Below are 15967 nucleotides of genomic sequence, written 5' to 3' on the forward strand. Positions count from 1 at the left end.
GTCAGCAATAATAGTAGGAATTTCTTCTTTTTTGAATTGGAATTTAAAAATCAAAGCATGTGGATTGGGATCACAAGCAGTAATAACCCTGTCAAAGTGATTTTATTTTAGAGGACAAACACACACACACACACACACAAACAGAACAAATCAAAAATGAGTACTGACATGTAAGGTGCTGACATGAAGCGGCGTCCCTCCAGTCCCATTGACCGTGTTGTTCCGTGTAGCAGGAGATTTCCCCACCGCTTTCTCCTTGGAAGCCATCTTGGTCTTCTCTGCCTCGATGCACTTCGGGCTGTTGAGCATCACCTGAACCACGGCGTACTCCACCAATGACGCAAAACCAAACAGCAGGCAAGCAATGAGCCAGATGTCGATGGCCTTGACGTAGGACACTTTGGGCAGCTCCGAAGCCAACGATGTGCACTCAGAGGACAGAGAAAGCACCGAGAGGATGCCTGCAGAAAGACAAAAGTCATGTTATCAGGCAAGAAAGGAAGTGCATGGTAAAGTCACTTACAGTTTCTAACATTAAGGGCTTTATCTTGAAACTCTATGGCACATGGTGTGATATGAAAAGTGCAGTTGCATTTGGGGTGCAGGCAGAATCCAAGCACATAGTTTTTATACAACATGAAATCTGAGCACAAATGAGTGTGCAGGCTGCAAAGGAGTTGAATAAAGTCACCTAATTAATTATGGGATTGTTGTGGCCACAACATGATAAAAAAACAAACAAACAAACAGTATCATATGTCATTCCTTCTGAGACAGAGTATTCCATGTGTGCAACTACTATTAAAGTGAGTGGAAGTGACCAATCAGTATAAAGCTATCAGTGGGCAGCAGCCACCAAAACTCCCTGAGGTGAAGCAATTAAGCAGTTAGGGACTTCTGTTTTTCCATGAGTATTTACAGTTATTTGATTTCATGGATGTTTTCAATTCAATTATGCTTTGTATACTGCACAACCAAGGTGTACATGTATCATGAACTCAGGTGCATCTGAGGCCCCATTTAACCATGGTATTAATGCTTTCAGATTGTATGCAGATATAATTTTATTCTCATCACATTTAAACCTGGTGTTAATGTCATGTTTTTGTTTTTAAATATATGGAAAGGGCTTGAACTGCAAAAATTTACACATGTACACCTGGCATTAATATGAATTTTGGGTCATCAGAATGGAGTCATATAGAGTGTTACTGAATAAAAGCAGCTACGTGAATCAATATTCATCTTCAGCATTCCAGCTGTTAAGAATTTTTTCTTATCCATCATCAATGGCTGCCATCTTTGTGTGTGTGTGTGTGGGGGGGGGGGGGGGGGGGGGGGGGGGGGGGGGGTATATCAGATTTCAATGTGATGAATGAAGACACATTAAAACACAGAGGTGTACAAAAGTGAACTAGTCCTTTAAGTCTTAAATCATTCCAGAAAGCAATATACTACTGCTGCTTATTTCAAAAGCAGTTTGGTGTTTTGCTTGAAAGATCATTATTATCTGATTTATCCAAAAATTCATGGAACTAAATGATGAAAAATTCAAGAATATGTCTTTAAAAACAGCAAATCTGTATACTGACTGCTGTCTGTTCCATATTCTTTATCCACATTCTACACATTTTTTGGTTTGGGTTGAGAAATTTGTGGTTTAATTGTTGCTCAAGGATCTGTAAGTAAGGACTCAACTCTACCAAGTCAGGTGCTCCTGAAACTCCTAAAACCTGATCCTTGTGACACCCTTAAAAAAAAAAAAAACATGAAATGATTTCAAATCGCAAATTTTCAGCAAAACACAAAAAGACAACGAGCTGCACTTTCACAGTTGTGTGTGTGCACATGATCACCTGTTCACATAAAAACACAGCAACAAATAAGACACATTTTGCACCTGGGGGTGGATTGACCTGCTGCGAACCCATTTAGACAGAAGTCAGAGGAGGCTTCCACAAGGGGTTGGTGGAGTGATGATGGGATGAAAGTGGTGATAAACAACTGCAGTGAAGGTGGAGAAAAGGAATCAGTGGGTAAGAGCAGGTGAGGGATAACAATGGATTATTACATCCATGCAGCCATGCATCGACAAAGGTGTGACACAGGAAATGAGGCGGACATCACAACGCGGCTGAATTATGGTGGACAATAAAGGAAGAGGAGACAAATTCCAGCACATGACTTTAACTGAATGACTGCAGGAGGAACATGATGGTTCATGGTGTCTTTGGAGTGACAACACCAAAGATTTACTTACTATTTCTGGTGATATAGTTCATTACCCAATTATTTTATTTAATACTAAATTGCATCTTATTACTTTAACTGTTTTATAGTTGAGAAAATTACATTTTGCTGTTTCTATTTGCTTTTCATTGCTACTCATTACTTTCCAAAACACCTTGTGAGGGGCTCTTGGCAAAATGCTGTATAAATCTTTATAATAATAATAATAATAATAATAATAATAATTGCACATATTTAATTAGTAGTGTTTATTCCATATTAGTTTTTTAATATGTAGACTAAAAACACGCATAACTCAAAAAGTTTTGATCCATTTTCATGAAAACTTCATGAAATGACTTCAGGGTCAACAGGCACAAAGTGATTTGATTTTGAGAGAAATTGGTTAAAAGCCATATTTTGCCCCGGTGCTGATACTATATAGAGGATATTTAGAAAATCATACAGATACACCTATGGATACTATTAAACATTAGCATGATGTCATATATCATCCTTCCATTGGCTATATGACTAATGTCCTTGGGTGACATTTAAGTATATTTTAATCAATTTAAAGAATTGATTATAGATACGAACATGTGTGGTTATTATTAAACACTAATATAAGTCATATATTAACTTTGTCGCTACATTTAGGAATTTGTCATTTATGGCATGAAAATGCATATGTATATAATGCCATCCTTTATAGTGTCAACATGAGTTATGATGTTATAAAGGAACTGACAAGTGGCACGTCAATGATTTGCCATGCATGGAAATGATTGAGATAGTTTTTGGTTTGCTCAAACATGTCCTCACTGGATTTTCAGGCCATGCTGTCAGTCTGGCTGAATACCCTGGAATAGAATGTTTCTGTACAAGAAAATAAAAAAGTCTTAACAGAGTAAAAAAAAATAATTATACCTAAAGGAACCCTGGCAGCACTGGCATCAGGATTGATCCAAAAGGAAAGCCAGGACAGGACGACAATCAGCAGAGTGGGAGCATAAACACCCATCATGTAGAAGCCAACCTGTCGCCTGAGGGTGAAGATCACTTCAACACAGGTGTAGTAACCTGTATTAGAAAGGACAAATATCAAAATGACACACTGAGAAATACACTTTACCTTGAAATGAAATAAAAAGCAGGTATCACACAGGGTGATTCCTCTAAAATAGTGGTTGTCAAACCTGGTCCACAGGTACCACCTCACCTACACGTGCTCCATCTCTCTCTGCTCTGCCACAAACTGATTTGCTCATTCAGACACCCAAAGGTGTAGGTTAGGTGATACCTGAGGACCAGGTTTAAGAACCACTCCTCGAAAGCAGCATCTCCTGGAGATCACGCAGCCTCCTTAGATGCTCTCCTCACAACTAATTCACGCAAAACTCAATATAATCAACCAATAAGACTGGGCAGACTCCAGACTTGGCCAGGTGAAGACACAGCAGAGAGAGAGAGACAGAGAGAGAGAGAGAGAGAGAGAGAGAGAGAGGAGAGAGAGAGAGAGAGAGAATGTGCAGGTCAGGTGATCTGCAAGAGCAGTGTTGGAGATCACTGGTCTTAAGCATGAAGCCCCATAGAGTAAGTGCTTCAGAAAATGTGAATACCTGCCTGAAATAGCTGCCTAAATGAAACCAAAGGTAACAGTTTGTTCTAGTCATCTTGTGTGGTCATCTTGGCCAGCTGAAATTCATGTGAGACTGGAGAATTATCCTTGTAATTTGACACAGCAGATAAAAGAAAGTCTCTCTGAGCATGGAGCTGTTCCCCAAAGTTAATTTACAGTGGAGAGAAATTGCAAAAGTACTAAGATCATTTCAAGGGACAAGTGTAATTTAGGGCTAATAATTAGTTAAAAATAATATTAAAAAAAGATGTTGCCATGATTCAATTCAATTTTTTTATATATAGCGCCAAATCACAACAAACAGTTGCCCCAAGGCGCTTTATATTGTAAGGCAAGGCCATACAATAATTATGTAAAACCCCAACGGTCAAAACGACCCCCTGTGAGCAAGCACTTGGCTACAGTGGGAAGGAAAAACTCCCTTTTAACAGGAAGAAACCTCCAGCAGAACCAGGCTCAGGGAGGGGCAGTCTTCTGCTGGGACTGGTTGGGGCTGAGGGAGAGAACCAGGAAAAAGACATGCTGTGGGGGGGAGCAGAGATCAATCACTAATGATTAAATGCAGAGTGGTGCATACAGAGCAAAAAGAGAAAGAAACAGTGCATCATGGGAACCCCCCAGCAGTCTACGTCTATAGCAGCATAACTAAGGGATGGTTCAGGGTCACCTGATCCAGCCCTAACTATAAGCTTTAGCAAAAAGGAAAGTTTTAAGCCTAATCTTAAAAGTAGAGAGGGTGTCTGTCTCCCTGATCTGAATTGGGAGCTGGTTCCAGAGGAGAGGAGCCTGAAAGCTGAAGGCTCTGCCTCCCATTCTACTCTTACAAACCCTAGGAACTACAAGTAAGCCTGCAGTCTGAGAGCGAAGCGCTCTATTGGGGTGATATGGTACTATGAGGTCCCTAAGATAAGATGGGACCTGATTATTCAAAACCTTATAAGTAAGAAGAAGAATTTTAAATTCTATTCTAGAATTAACAGAAAGCCAATGAAGAGAGGCCAATATGGGTGAAATATGCTCTCTCCTTCTAGTCCCCGTTAGTACTCTAGCTGCAGCATTTTGAATTAACTGAAGGCGTTTTAGGGAACTTTTAGGACAACCTGATAATAATGAATTACAATAGTCCAGCCTAGAGGAAATAAATGCATGAATTAGTTTTTCAGCATCACTCTGAGACAAGACCTCAGAGTGATGCTGGTGATGATGTCAACAGGTGATGGTTGTCACAATTTGGTTAAAAGCAGTAGCCATGAAAGGCTGAGTCTTTGAAAAAGGGTGATGAGAAGGAGAAGGAGAAGAAGAAGGAAAAGAAGAAGAAGGAAGAAGAAGAAGAAGACAGAAAAGAAGAAGGAAAAGAAGAAGAAGAAGGAACAGAATAAGAAGAAGGGAAAAAGGAACAAAACAGAAGGAAAAGAAAAAGGAAAGAAAAAGAAGGAAAATAAAGAAGAGGAAAAGAAAGAGGAAAAGAAGGCAAAAAAGGAAGAAGTGTATTTCTATAGTGCTTTTCCATCTAGTAAATGCTCAAAGTGCTTTTAACCAATCAGAAATGCACTTTATCTTTCCTTCCCTGTAAACTGGACTGTGCTAGGCGGATTGCGTTGTGGTATTGAGGAAGCAGACACAATTTAAAGGATTAGAGCCAGCCGGTCAGAGTGTACAGCAGCCACCAAAGCTCCCTGAGGGGAAGTCGACAGCAAGGTGATATTTATTTTGATTTTATTTTGCTTTCAGTTCACTTTTATCAAATATTTATTGATTATAATGCTGCCTGTCTTTGTGACAGTGACAGATATATAAGAGACTTTTTCCTCCCTCCTCTAATTCTGTTTTTTCTTTGCCTACAATGGTCATAAATCAGTGTCATATTAATAATACACCATTGCAGGTGGTTGACAATGATATGTGCAGGCAGTGTGTATGTGCATTGTGAAGTAGCTCGTGTAAGGCAGATCTGACTGTTGCACCTTTTACACAGCAGGTTTGCTTCCATCAGTGTGTCAAAACAATCATACTGTGAAATTTCAAATTGATCCAATCGTCTTTCTGAACATGTGGGGAACTGATCAGTGGGGTTGGGCGTCTACCGCCTCGTGTTTATATGGACCAGGCCCATGTTCCTTCAGCAGAGCATAATTGTGCTCTTTGAGGCACACTGTGATGTCAGGATGGATGGGCTGAAATCATGTTTATCTGGCCTCAGAGTCTTGGTGTGAGTTTCATACAGCGTATAAGGCCACCTGTGTAGCAGAGCAAAATTAAATGAGTTATACACAGAGGTGATCTTTGTGTCTAGACAAGTCTCCATGGCAACCCGTTAAAAGACTGACTCAGTGCCAGCAGTGTGCCTCCTAAATGAGAGGGCGCACCGAGGAATCAGCGCTGCTGGTTGACAGATTTTCATTTCATTGTGAGTACTGCTTCGAAACTACATTTGTCCAGTTTTATGTGAGGCCTCTAATTGGGATTTGGGCAGTTGTGGGTCGTGCATCATACGGCAAATACGTCTGTGTCAAGGACATCGCCTAGAGTTTGATGTTCGCTTACAAAAGCGTGATTTGTACTTCACGCAGACACAGATGATTTTTGCTCTAAACCCACATGTTCATAGTTCTTGTATTCATTCATGATGAACGCACCAAAATACCCATCATGTTAATTGTCACGATCCAAAGGTCTTGTGTAAATGGTCACCTGTAACATGTAGGATCCTATCTTACAGCCAGCATACATGGTTATGGGGGCTAATTGAGGAGGTGGAGAAGGGTGGAGGGGTCTGACCTCCATTAATTAAGACTTGGCCCCGCCCACAAAGAGGTAAAAACAACAGTTTGGGTGATGGTGGTGGTGGTGATGGGGTGTCAAAATACTTATATATCCTTCTTACTTGAAGTTGCATTGCAATATGTTTCCCATGTTCATGTTTGGGAGAATATGGACACCTGTAAAGTGGACCGTACCTTCTTTGAACCTTAGCCAAACGTCTCATCTGTCTGCCTTTGCTCCCATCATCACAATGGCTCATTTAAATGTATGGCCCAGCAGAGGTGGAAAACCCCGGCTTCATCTACCCACTAAACTGGCTGATTCTAATTAGTTTAACTCTTCGTGAGCAATATATGGTGGGACTTTTACCCACTGAAGATGTGGTTCAAACCAAAGGACACTGTAGAAGGTTAACGTGCATAAGTTGTTACTGACACACTTACTTATTTTCATAGAGTCAGAATTAGATTGTGTCACTTGTTTATGGATGAATGCTAGCATGAGCTAGTGTCTAACTTTTGCTTTAGGTAACATGTTTAACTAATGTTAGGTAGGCAACACTAACATTTGCTTTTCCCAATTGTCCCAAATGCCCCCCAGTGTCATTCCATAATTCACACTCTGGCAATGCAGTTGTCATTTTCATATGCACTGACCACGATGTTTAAATCACAAATGTACCTATGAGCGTGTTGGTCTTAACATAATGTGTGGTCATCACAGTACTGGCGCTTTATAGTCAGCAGAAAGTGATTGTGGCACAGCTCACCAAAAAACAGGTGTAAAGTCAAACAAACTGTTTTCTGCTATTCATATATTATATAAATAATATTCAGTCTGTGTTTAAGTGTATCTCAATCATGCGGGTTCACATCACGCCTGCACTCTGCTTATACACACAGCAGTGAACATTAGCGCTCATATTAACCAAATAACGACTGGTAAACTGTCAAAATGACTTAAGCAGTGGGCCACCCCTCTGAGTCTGGTCTGCTTGAGGTTTCTTCCTCATTATCATCAGAGGGAGTTTTTCCTTACCATTGTGTCAAACTGATTCCAGAAAGGGCCAAGAGGGTGCAGGTTTTCTTTGTAACCACCCACTGCACCAGGTGATTTCACTGATTAACATCACTTTGAGCAGATGGAATCAGTTAATCAGTGAAATCACCTGTTGCAGTGGGTGGTTACAAAGAAAACCTGCACCCTCTCGGCCCTTTCTGGAATCAGTTTGACACCTATTGGTAAGGTTAGACCTTACTTGTGTGAAGCACCTTGAGGCAGCTTTGTTGTGATTGGTGCTATATAATCTAAATAAATTGAAATTGAATTAAATTGAACTGAAACTGGTACTCCAGTTATAGCTCTATTGTTTGGGTTTGGGTTAGATTAGGTACGGGGGAAGGTGTGGAGTGTGATGGCCCACTTTGTGATTGGCTTGGATCACCAGCCTTCTTTTATTTATCTTTTTGTTGCACTTTTCTTTGATTTTCCAGCCAAATTGGTTGTAGTGGACTTAAATATGTTGCCATTTCCATCTGACCTGTTATCTGTTTATGGAGGTTATAACAGATATAACTGGTTTGTTCACTGGTTATCTTGAGATAATTGATCTCAACCCTGTAATACACTGTTAAACTTCAGAAATAAGGTTCCTGGTGTTTTGCTTTTGGAGTTGTGGCTCCAGTTGTCAATTTAATGTTGTAAATCTCAGCAGCAAACAATTATGTGTTGTGTTGTTTTGTTTTCTCTTTCCCAAGATGCCACAAGAAACCAAATCAACAAGACTAATGATGTAAAATTCTTGACAAAATACCCATTAATCAGGCGATGAAAGGGAACATAAACATGTCTCATAGGTCTGCTCTATGTTTAATCAAGAACTGCCTGATCTTACATAGATCAAAATGATTCTCAACTCAGAATAATTAATAAATGGATGAGAGTAAAGATGAACCTTACTGGTTTAAAATAACACTCTAAAAAAACTGAAAATGTTGCATCTAGTCACTAGTATTTGGTGATTGATACTGAATTCTAGCAGTAAGCTGATAGTGATTTCTCTATCATGCCTAAGGTGTATTCGTTAACTCCCTTTTTAAAATGTGAGTATTCTGAGGAGTCTGTACCTGTTCCTGCGTAGTATTTGGTGCAGTTGCCATAATCAATATCTTCCTGTCTGATGTCAAACTGTGGCAAAGCGATAGCTTCCATTTGCACGGGGTCTCCTGTCTGCCACATGAACTGCAAATCATCTGTTGTGTACCCAACTGCACAAAAACAGAAAGAGGAGCAAGAGCGTTCAAATTCAATACTTCATCTCTGGCTGATGCTGCGCTTTAGGTTCAAGCTTTTATACCACCCAGAACTGAATGTTGCAAGTTTTTATTTTCTAACCTCCCACTAAAAATCATTGGAAGTCTTCAGGTGGTTCAGGAAGCTGCTCCAATTTTGATTGGAACAAATAAATTTGATCATATTATGCTGGTGTTGGCTTCTTTACACAATGGTACAAGATTGCTATTAACTAGAGGCAGAACAACACATTGCATATGGTGATAATCATATCGCCAACCCAGTCTCGTGCATTTTTTTTGTGCTCTCGTCACAATCATTTATATAGAAGCATTCCAATATAAAGTCAATGGGGTCATAAATAACACCACTCGGTTTTATTAGTCGCTGAAATAGCTTTGTTGCTTGAGGTTTAAGACGAGTCTTAAAACCCTATTTGTTTTGTATTGCCTATCATTAGCTTTATGGTTTTTACCTTCTTTTTCCTTTTACAAAATTGTTTTTATGTTTCTCATTGCTTTTACTGTTCTGGAATTTATTATTATTTATGCTAATGGCTCTAATCCACAGAGTGCAGTTCCTTCCCATTTAATCCCGATTGGCAAATTGGCGCACGTTTTGAAGCATCATAGTAAGTTTTGATCCTTCTTTGTCAGTCTTGAAAAAAGTTGGTATACGAGGTCTATTAGAAAAGTATCCGACCTTATTATTTTTTTCAAAAAACATATGGATTTGAATCACGTGTGATTGCGTCAGCCAAGCTTGAACCTTCGTGCGCATGCGTGAGTTTTTTCACGCCTGTCGGTTGCGTCATTCGCCTGTGAGCAGGCTTTGAGTGAGGAGTGGTCCACCACTCTCGTCGTTTTTTTCATTGTTTAGGAATGGCTTAGAGACTGCCGCTTTGCTTGATCAAAATTTTTTCAGAAACTGTGAGGCACATCCAAGTGGACACCATTCGAGAAATTCAGATGGTTTTTGGTGAAGATTTTATGGGCTTCAAAGAGATTACGGAGTGTTACTGTCGCTTTAAGGAAGGCCCAGAGCAACTGGTGGTGCGCCGCGCTCCGAAGCCGCCATTGACAGGCTGAGCGACCATTTCATTTCTAAACAGATGGCTGTATGGATCCGTGACCATTGTGTGCAATTTCTCTGGTTATCACAAGAGCTGGACATCAAACATTTTCCGGCAGATTTCACTTTTAACAAGAGATTTTGTCATGGAAAGCCGAGCGGAGGCTTCGCGCCTCAGGATGGATTCGCTACTGGAACGAGACAAAACCACCTCCGTTTTGGTCTCACAGGACAGCTTTGAGATGGCGTTCAGACAGCTGTCGGTGGTTTTTCCATCGAGTGATTATCCGAGAAATTGTGGATGTGCCTGGACATGCCAGAACATGTCCTGTGAGGCTTCATCACGGCATTGCTTTGCGCCATGCGGCACCGAAGGTTCAAGCTTGGCTGACACAATCACAAGTGATTCAAATCCATATGGTTTTTGAAAAAAATAATAAGGTCGCATACTTTTCTAATAGACCTCGTATGTAGCACTTACAGCCGTCATCGGCACCAGATTTGAATTCGTGATCCAATTTTTAAACTGTTCAAAAATTTTATCACGAACTGATAGTATGCGATAACTTTGGGGTATTCATAGTCTTAACAGCTTCAATCATGTACAAAACTTCTCTAAACGGGGTATTCAAAGTGACTAGGACCTGAAACTTGTTTCATCGTGCTCTATTGAGGTAAAAATTTGAAGCCAAAGCAGCTCTTGTAAGCAGCGCTTGTTTTTGTTCAAAGTTGAACAGCTCGATCATGTCTAGTCGATGAAGCAGCTGCTTTCTTTTGATTTCGATACACTTTATAAGCCACCCTGTTAGTAGGCAAACCGGATTAAGCTGTTTCATCCCCTTTTATACCCCCGTCACACATAGACAGAATCACAAAGAATGGCGTCAGAATGACAAATCGGTGCACATCTGAAAAGTGTCGGATTTCAGTTCCAAAACATTCTGTGGCTGTCAGAATGAAATCGAAAGAAAGCAGCTGCTCCCTCGACCAGATCAGCCATCTGCGGAAGTCCACACAGTTGGTTAAAATCGGCCGGCGCCCACAAGTGTGATGCACATGTTCAAAACTCTCTGGGCGCCATCGAGGTGGGACACCTATCCGATGGCGGTTCATGTGCAATCTGAGGACCATCTGACCACAATTTACATATTCTGATGGTGGTAAAACAGGATCCGAAATGGTTTGAGCGCATACGAGGGATCTCGAGATGGATCTAGCACTGCAAGGCCTGCTGGTATGACCTGCACACGGCACGTATAATAATGTCCACCCCCGGACCACAAAGGAACTGTTGAAATGTATGTGGCATGCTTCATCATGATAATAATTATGAATTATTGTCATGTACATTGAATGTGAACAGTGGCTAACAAACCGAAAGCACCGTGTGCTATTGTGCGCATGCCACCGCAAATGTGAACAGGCTGTTATATCCACAATAGAGCTTACAGTACAGATATCTGTCCATTCCTTCCCATGGGCATTGTCTCCATCATAACTGTATATAACACAGGGAGCTGCGCCTCTTCTTGGTGCATAGTAACGCGTCACTGCACGTGTCAGGCTCGGAGCTGAATGGAGATATGACTAGGGATGGGTATCGAGAACCAGTTCCTTTCGGGTATCGTTAAGAAATGATTCGATCCACCGACATCAATAACCTTTTTACTTAATGATTCCCTTATCGGTCCTTCAGAGTGGCCGTTGTTTTTGGGGGTGTTTGTCAGGAAAATTATAATTTCTCTACATTGATTATAGACCCTGCAGCGGGTCTGTAATCAATTTTTCTGCAGTGCCGCTTTGCTTTAAACCTTGAACCAATCGAAGCAGTGATTCGATCATTGCTTCACTGATTAATTTTTTTCTTTCGCTTCCCCCGCTAAAACCCTAAAGACAATATGGCTATGAGTATTATTTACTGTTTTTATGTTAACCCGACCTGTTATGGTCTTCTGAAACAGTTGATAGATGTTTTTTATAACGGGACCGATGCTAACACGTTAGCATGTCTATGGCATTTTCAATGTTAAAATTAGCATTAAGCAGTTGCAGCTGTCAAGCGTTTGTTGTTGTAAAAGAGTCAAATGTATTACAAATTGTAATATTTTTAAAATTTATTTTTGTTTATATATTAATAATAATAGCAAGCACAACAATAATAGTAATAATAACTAATCTAATGATTATATACAATTTTAGAGAAAGAGACAAAAAGAACCTGAATAAAAACACAACAGAAAATATAAAACCAACTAACAATGAACATACATAAATAAATAAATAAATACATACATATAGAAATAAATGTTTCCTGTGAACACCTAGTGACTCATACACCTCCATTTCATCCATGTCTTATTTAAGTTTAATGACAGTTTGTTTTGGTCAAACCATATTTTCAGTGTGTTAATTTCTTCAGTGATTTCTTCCAGAACTATCTGCCAAACTAGAAAACTGCTGCATCCTTGTAAGAACAGAATACTACTGCAATAAATTTGAATAAGGAAAGTTGTTTTTTTCTCACCTAAATGGATGCTGCACTCACTGCAGTTTATTGTCTGGAATAGTCCCAGATTGCATTTCAGAGCTTCTAGAATTCAAACATTTTCATGCACGTGGTGTTGGAGGGGTAATTTTGGGTTTCAGCTTTTTTTGTTTTTCACTACTTTCATCCCTGAATATGTGAAATCGTGAGTCACTTTTGTGCGAATTAAAGTTACTGACTGGGACTCCTGTCTTGTGAGAAAGAAAAGAGAATCATCCTCCGTTCTGTTCACACAGCTCCAAATGATGCGCGGCTCTCTGACGAGTCAAGTTACGATAGAATCCAGTCGGAATTAATAACTTCAAAGTGAAACACCGTTTTGTTTATTTTTATTTATGTCCAGAGATCAAGGATACAGTGACCAATTTCATATTTATTTACTTTAAGACTCACTGAAATACATAGAAAACCTGTAAAGCTTACTTTTAGTACAAAATTCACAAGAGGTATCGATAAGGGAATCAATAAGGAATTGGATCGATAAGCAGAATCGATAATGGCATCGATATTGATAAAATCTTATCAATACCCATCCCTAGATATGACATGGGACTGTTGTGCCAGGCCATTACAGCATTAATAAACATGAATTATTAAACAATCCTGGTGATCCAGGAGTGTTTTACAGTGTGGATGTGGACGTGGAGCCGTGATGCAGCCTGCAGTTAAAATCCTCTCACCCAAAATAAAAAAATAAATCCCATGTGATAATCGAACCATTGCGGTGTCCAGAGTTGTCTTGTCTGAAGTGAGCAAAAAAGTGACAGGTGGGCTGGTTAGGACACAAATGCAAGGCTCACAAACACGACTCTGGTAAAAAAAAACAAACAAAAAAAAAAAACTTTAGTGGTGTGGTAAGCAAAGGTCGGTACATGGGAAGGCAGTCCAAAAAACACAGCAGCAGTAATATAATCATCAGGCTTAAATGAGGTTGGAACAAACGGGCAGGAGGTTGAAAACACGATGAAGCAGGCAGGACTATGGAATACAAAACTGAGAGCTGGAAAGAAGGTACAGGGCTCATCAATCTGGTGAAGAAACAAAGCAGAATGAGCAGTATATATACACCCAAGTGATGAGCTGAAAATTGCGAGCAGGTGAGCGTGGAAAGCACCAGAAGGAGGGCGTGATCAAGGAGAGTGAGGGAAATGCCCACCACCCTGAGAGACAGAAAGACCCAAGCAGGAGAAGGTCCAATAACCCTCCCAATCGAGCAAATACTGAAACCCGCGACCACAATGGCAAGAGGTCAGGAGCTGGCGCACGGTCAACACCGGACCACCATCCACATACTGGCGAACAGCAGGGGAATGGCAAGAGGTCATAAAATGCTCGACTGAAGAGCTTTGATATTGCTGACATGGAAAGTGGGATGGAGCCGCATGGACCGGGATGGGGCCGAAGAACCTGGGAGCCAATTTCCTGGGTAGGCCCCTAAGAGTCAAGTGGTGCGTCGAGAGCCATACCTTCTGACCCGGGACGTAGGACAGAGCAGCAGTCCTCCTACGGTCAGCGGCCATTTTATAAGTCATCATGGAACATGACAAAATGTTCCGTGCCCGCTCCCAGGTTCGTCAGCAACAAAGAATCAGACTGAGAGCTGAGGGAACCAGGGAGTTGAGATCAACTGAGGGAAAAAGTGCAGGCTGGTGACCAAAAACTACATGAAATGGGGAAAAAACAGTGGAGGTTGAGAATAAACTGTTATGGGCAAGTTCGATTCAAGGAAGTTGTGCTGACCAGGATGCGGCGTGTCGTGACGCAAGCAACTGGAGGCCTTTTTCTAATTCTTGATTTATTTGTGCCGCCTGCCCTTTGGCCTGTGGATGGTAACCCGAGGTTAAGCTGGATGTGACCCCACCAGAAATGGGATACAAACTGTGGCCCACAGTCAGAGAGGGCAGACCGTGCAGTTTAAAGACCTGGTTTAACATGACCATGGGCGTTTCCCGAGCTGACGGTAATTTACTCGGAGGAATGAAATGAACCATCTTCAAGAGGCGATCTACCACAGTCAAAACAACAGTATGTCCCTTAGAGGACTTAAAACCGGTCACAAAATCCATCGCAATATGGGACCATGGGCAAGCTGGGACAGGTAACGGCAACAAGGGACCCGCTGGTGGACGGTAGGGGGCATATGCATAGCGCATACCTGGCAGGCAGACACATATTCTGTGACATCTTTAACCAGTCCTGGCCACCAAAATCTTAGCTGAACTATAAACAAAGTTTTCTAGATTCTGGGATGAAAGAACATCCGGCAGTCATGACACCAGCGGATCATTTCACTCCTGAGGGTAGGAGGAACAAAAGGTTTTCCCTGCGGACACCCGGCAGGGACTGGTGCATTCCCGACTGCTGATTTAATTTTGGACTCAATGTCCCAGGTTAGGGCGGACACAAAACATGAGGAGGGCAAAATCGTTCCCGGATCAATGGGCGCGTCTACCGGGTCCCCCAACTGAGATAAAGCGTCAGGTTTACCATTTTCAGTGCCCGGACGGTAGGACAGAGTAAAATTGAATCAATTGAAAAATATTGCCCATCGGGCCTGGCGGGCGTTGAGATGTTTGGCAGTGCGGAGATATTCGAGATTCTTGTGATCTGTGTAGACTATGAATGGGAATTGTGCCCCCTCCAGCCAGTACCGCCATTCCTCCAAAGCCACTTTAATCACTAACAGCTCGCAGTCACCGATGCAGTAATTACGTTCTGTCGGGGTCAGTTTTTTTTAAAAGAAGGCGCACGGATGCAGCCTGTTGCCAGAGGGATTCCTCTGGGATAGAATGGCACCCACTCAGCACGGGGGCGGGAGGTAAAGCGATTATTTAGTACTCTGAATTCCTCATCGCACTCCGGCGTCCAGACAAACGGGCGGAGGGACAAGGTGACCGTGTGAAGGGGGGTTGCAACCGTACTGAAACCACAAATAAATTTAGTAAAGAAATTAGCGAAACCCAGAAAACGTTGCACCTCCTTACGAGATGTGGGAACTGCCCACTCTTGAACTACCGCCACCTTTGCAGGATCCATCTTAATTTCCCCTGCAGAAATTACAAAGCTTAAAAAACAGACCATGGATTTATGAAATTCGTATCTCTCAGCTTTCACAAACAGCCCATTTTGCAGCAATGTCTGTAATACCTGGCGAACATGTGGAGTGTGGGTAGCCAGATCGGGGGAAAAAATAAGAATATCGTCCAAGTAAACAAAAACAAACTTATTTACGAAGTCAACCAGCACATCGTTGACCAAGTTTTGGAAAACGGTGGGCGCGTTCGTGAGTCCAACTGGCATCACAAGATATTCATAATGACCGGAGGGTGTGTTAAATGCCGTCTTCCATTCATCGCCTTGTTTAAGCCTGACCAAATGATATGCATTCCGCAGATCGAGCTTAGTAAAAACTGTGGCTCCTTCCA

General features: G+C 41.4%; 1 protein-coding gene and 1 pseudogene across 3 annotated transcripts in view; one reads left to right on the top strand and one right to left on the bottom strand.

Annotated features, from left to right (window-relative positions):
* Positions 1-15967, top strand: part of LOC117519696 — a 366295-nt pseudogene that overhangs the window by 259296 nt on the left and 91032 nt on the right.
* The window catches only part of glrbb (glycine receptor, beta b), a 107506-nt gene that overhangs the window by 2718 nt on the left and 88821 nt on the right, over positions 1-15967 (bottom strand). The window contains exons 7-10 of one of the 3 annotated variants that reach the window (XM_034182107.1): positions 8761-8901; positions 3160-3312; positions 1901-2004; positions 360-461 (exon numbers count right to left, since the gene is read on the bottom strand). In XM_034182107.1, coding sequence (XP_034037998.1) covers positions 1943-2004; positions 3160-3312; positions 8761-8901 — 356 coding nt within the window. In that variant the 3' untranslated portion in view covers positions 360-461; positions 1901-1942. Of the gene's footprint in view, positions 1-168; positions 462-1900; positions 2005-3159; positions 3313-8760; positions 8902-15967 lie in introns of those variants that run through there. The other 2 variants (XM_034182105.1, XM_034182106.1) reach the window with 2 other exon arrangements.

Source organism: Thalassophryne amazonica, chromosome 11, assembly GCF_902500255.1.
Source record: "Thalassophryne amazonica chromosome 11, fThaAma1.1, whole genome shotgun sequence".
NCBI lineage: Eukaryota > Metazoa > Chordata > Actinopteri > Batrachoidiformes > Batrachoididae > Thalassophryne > Thalassophryne amazonica.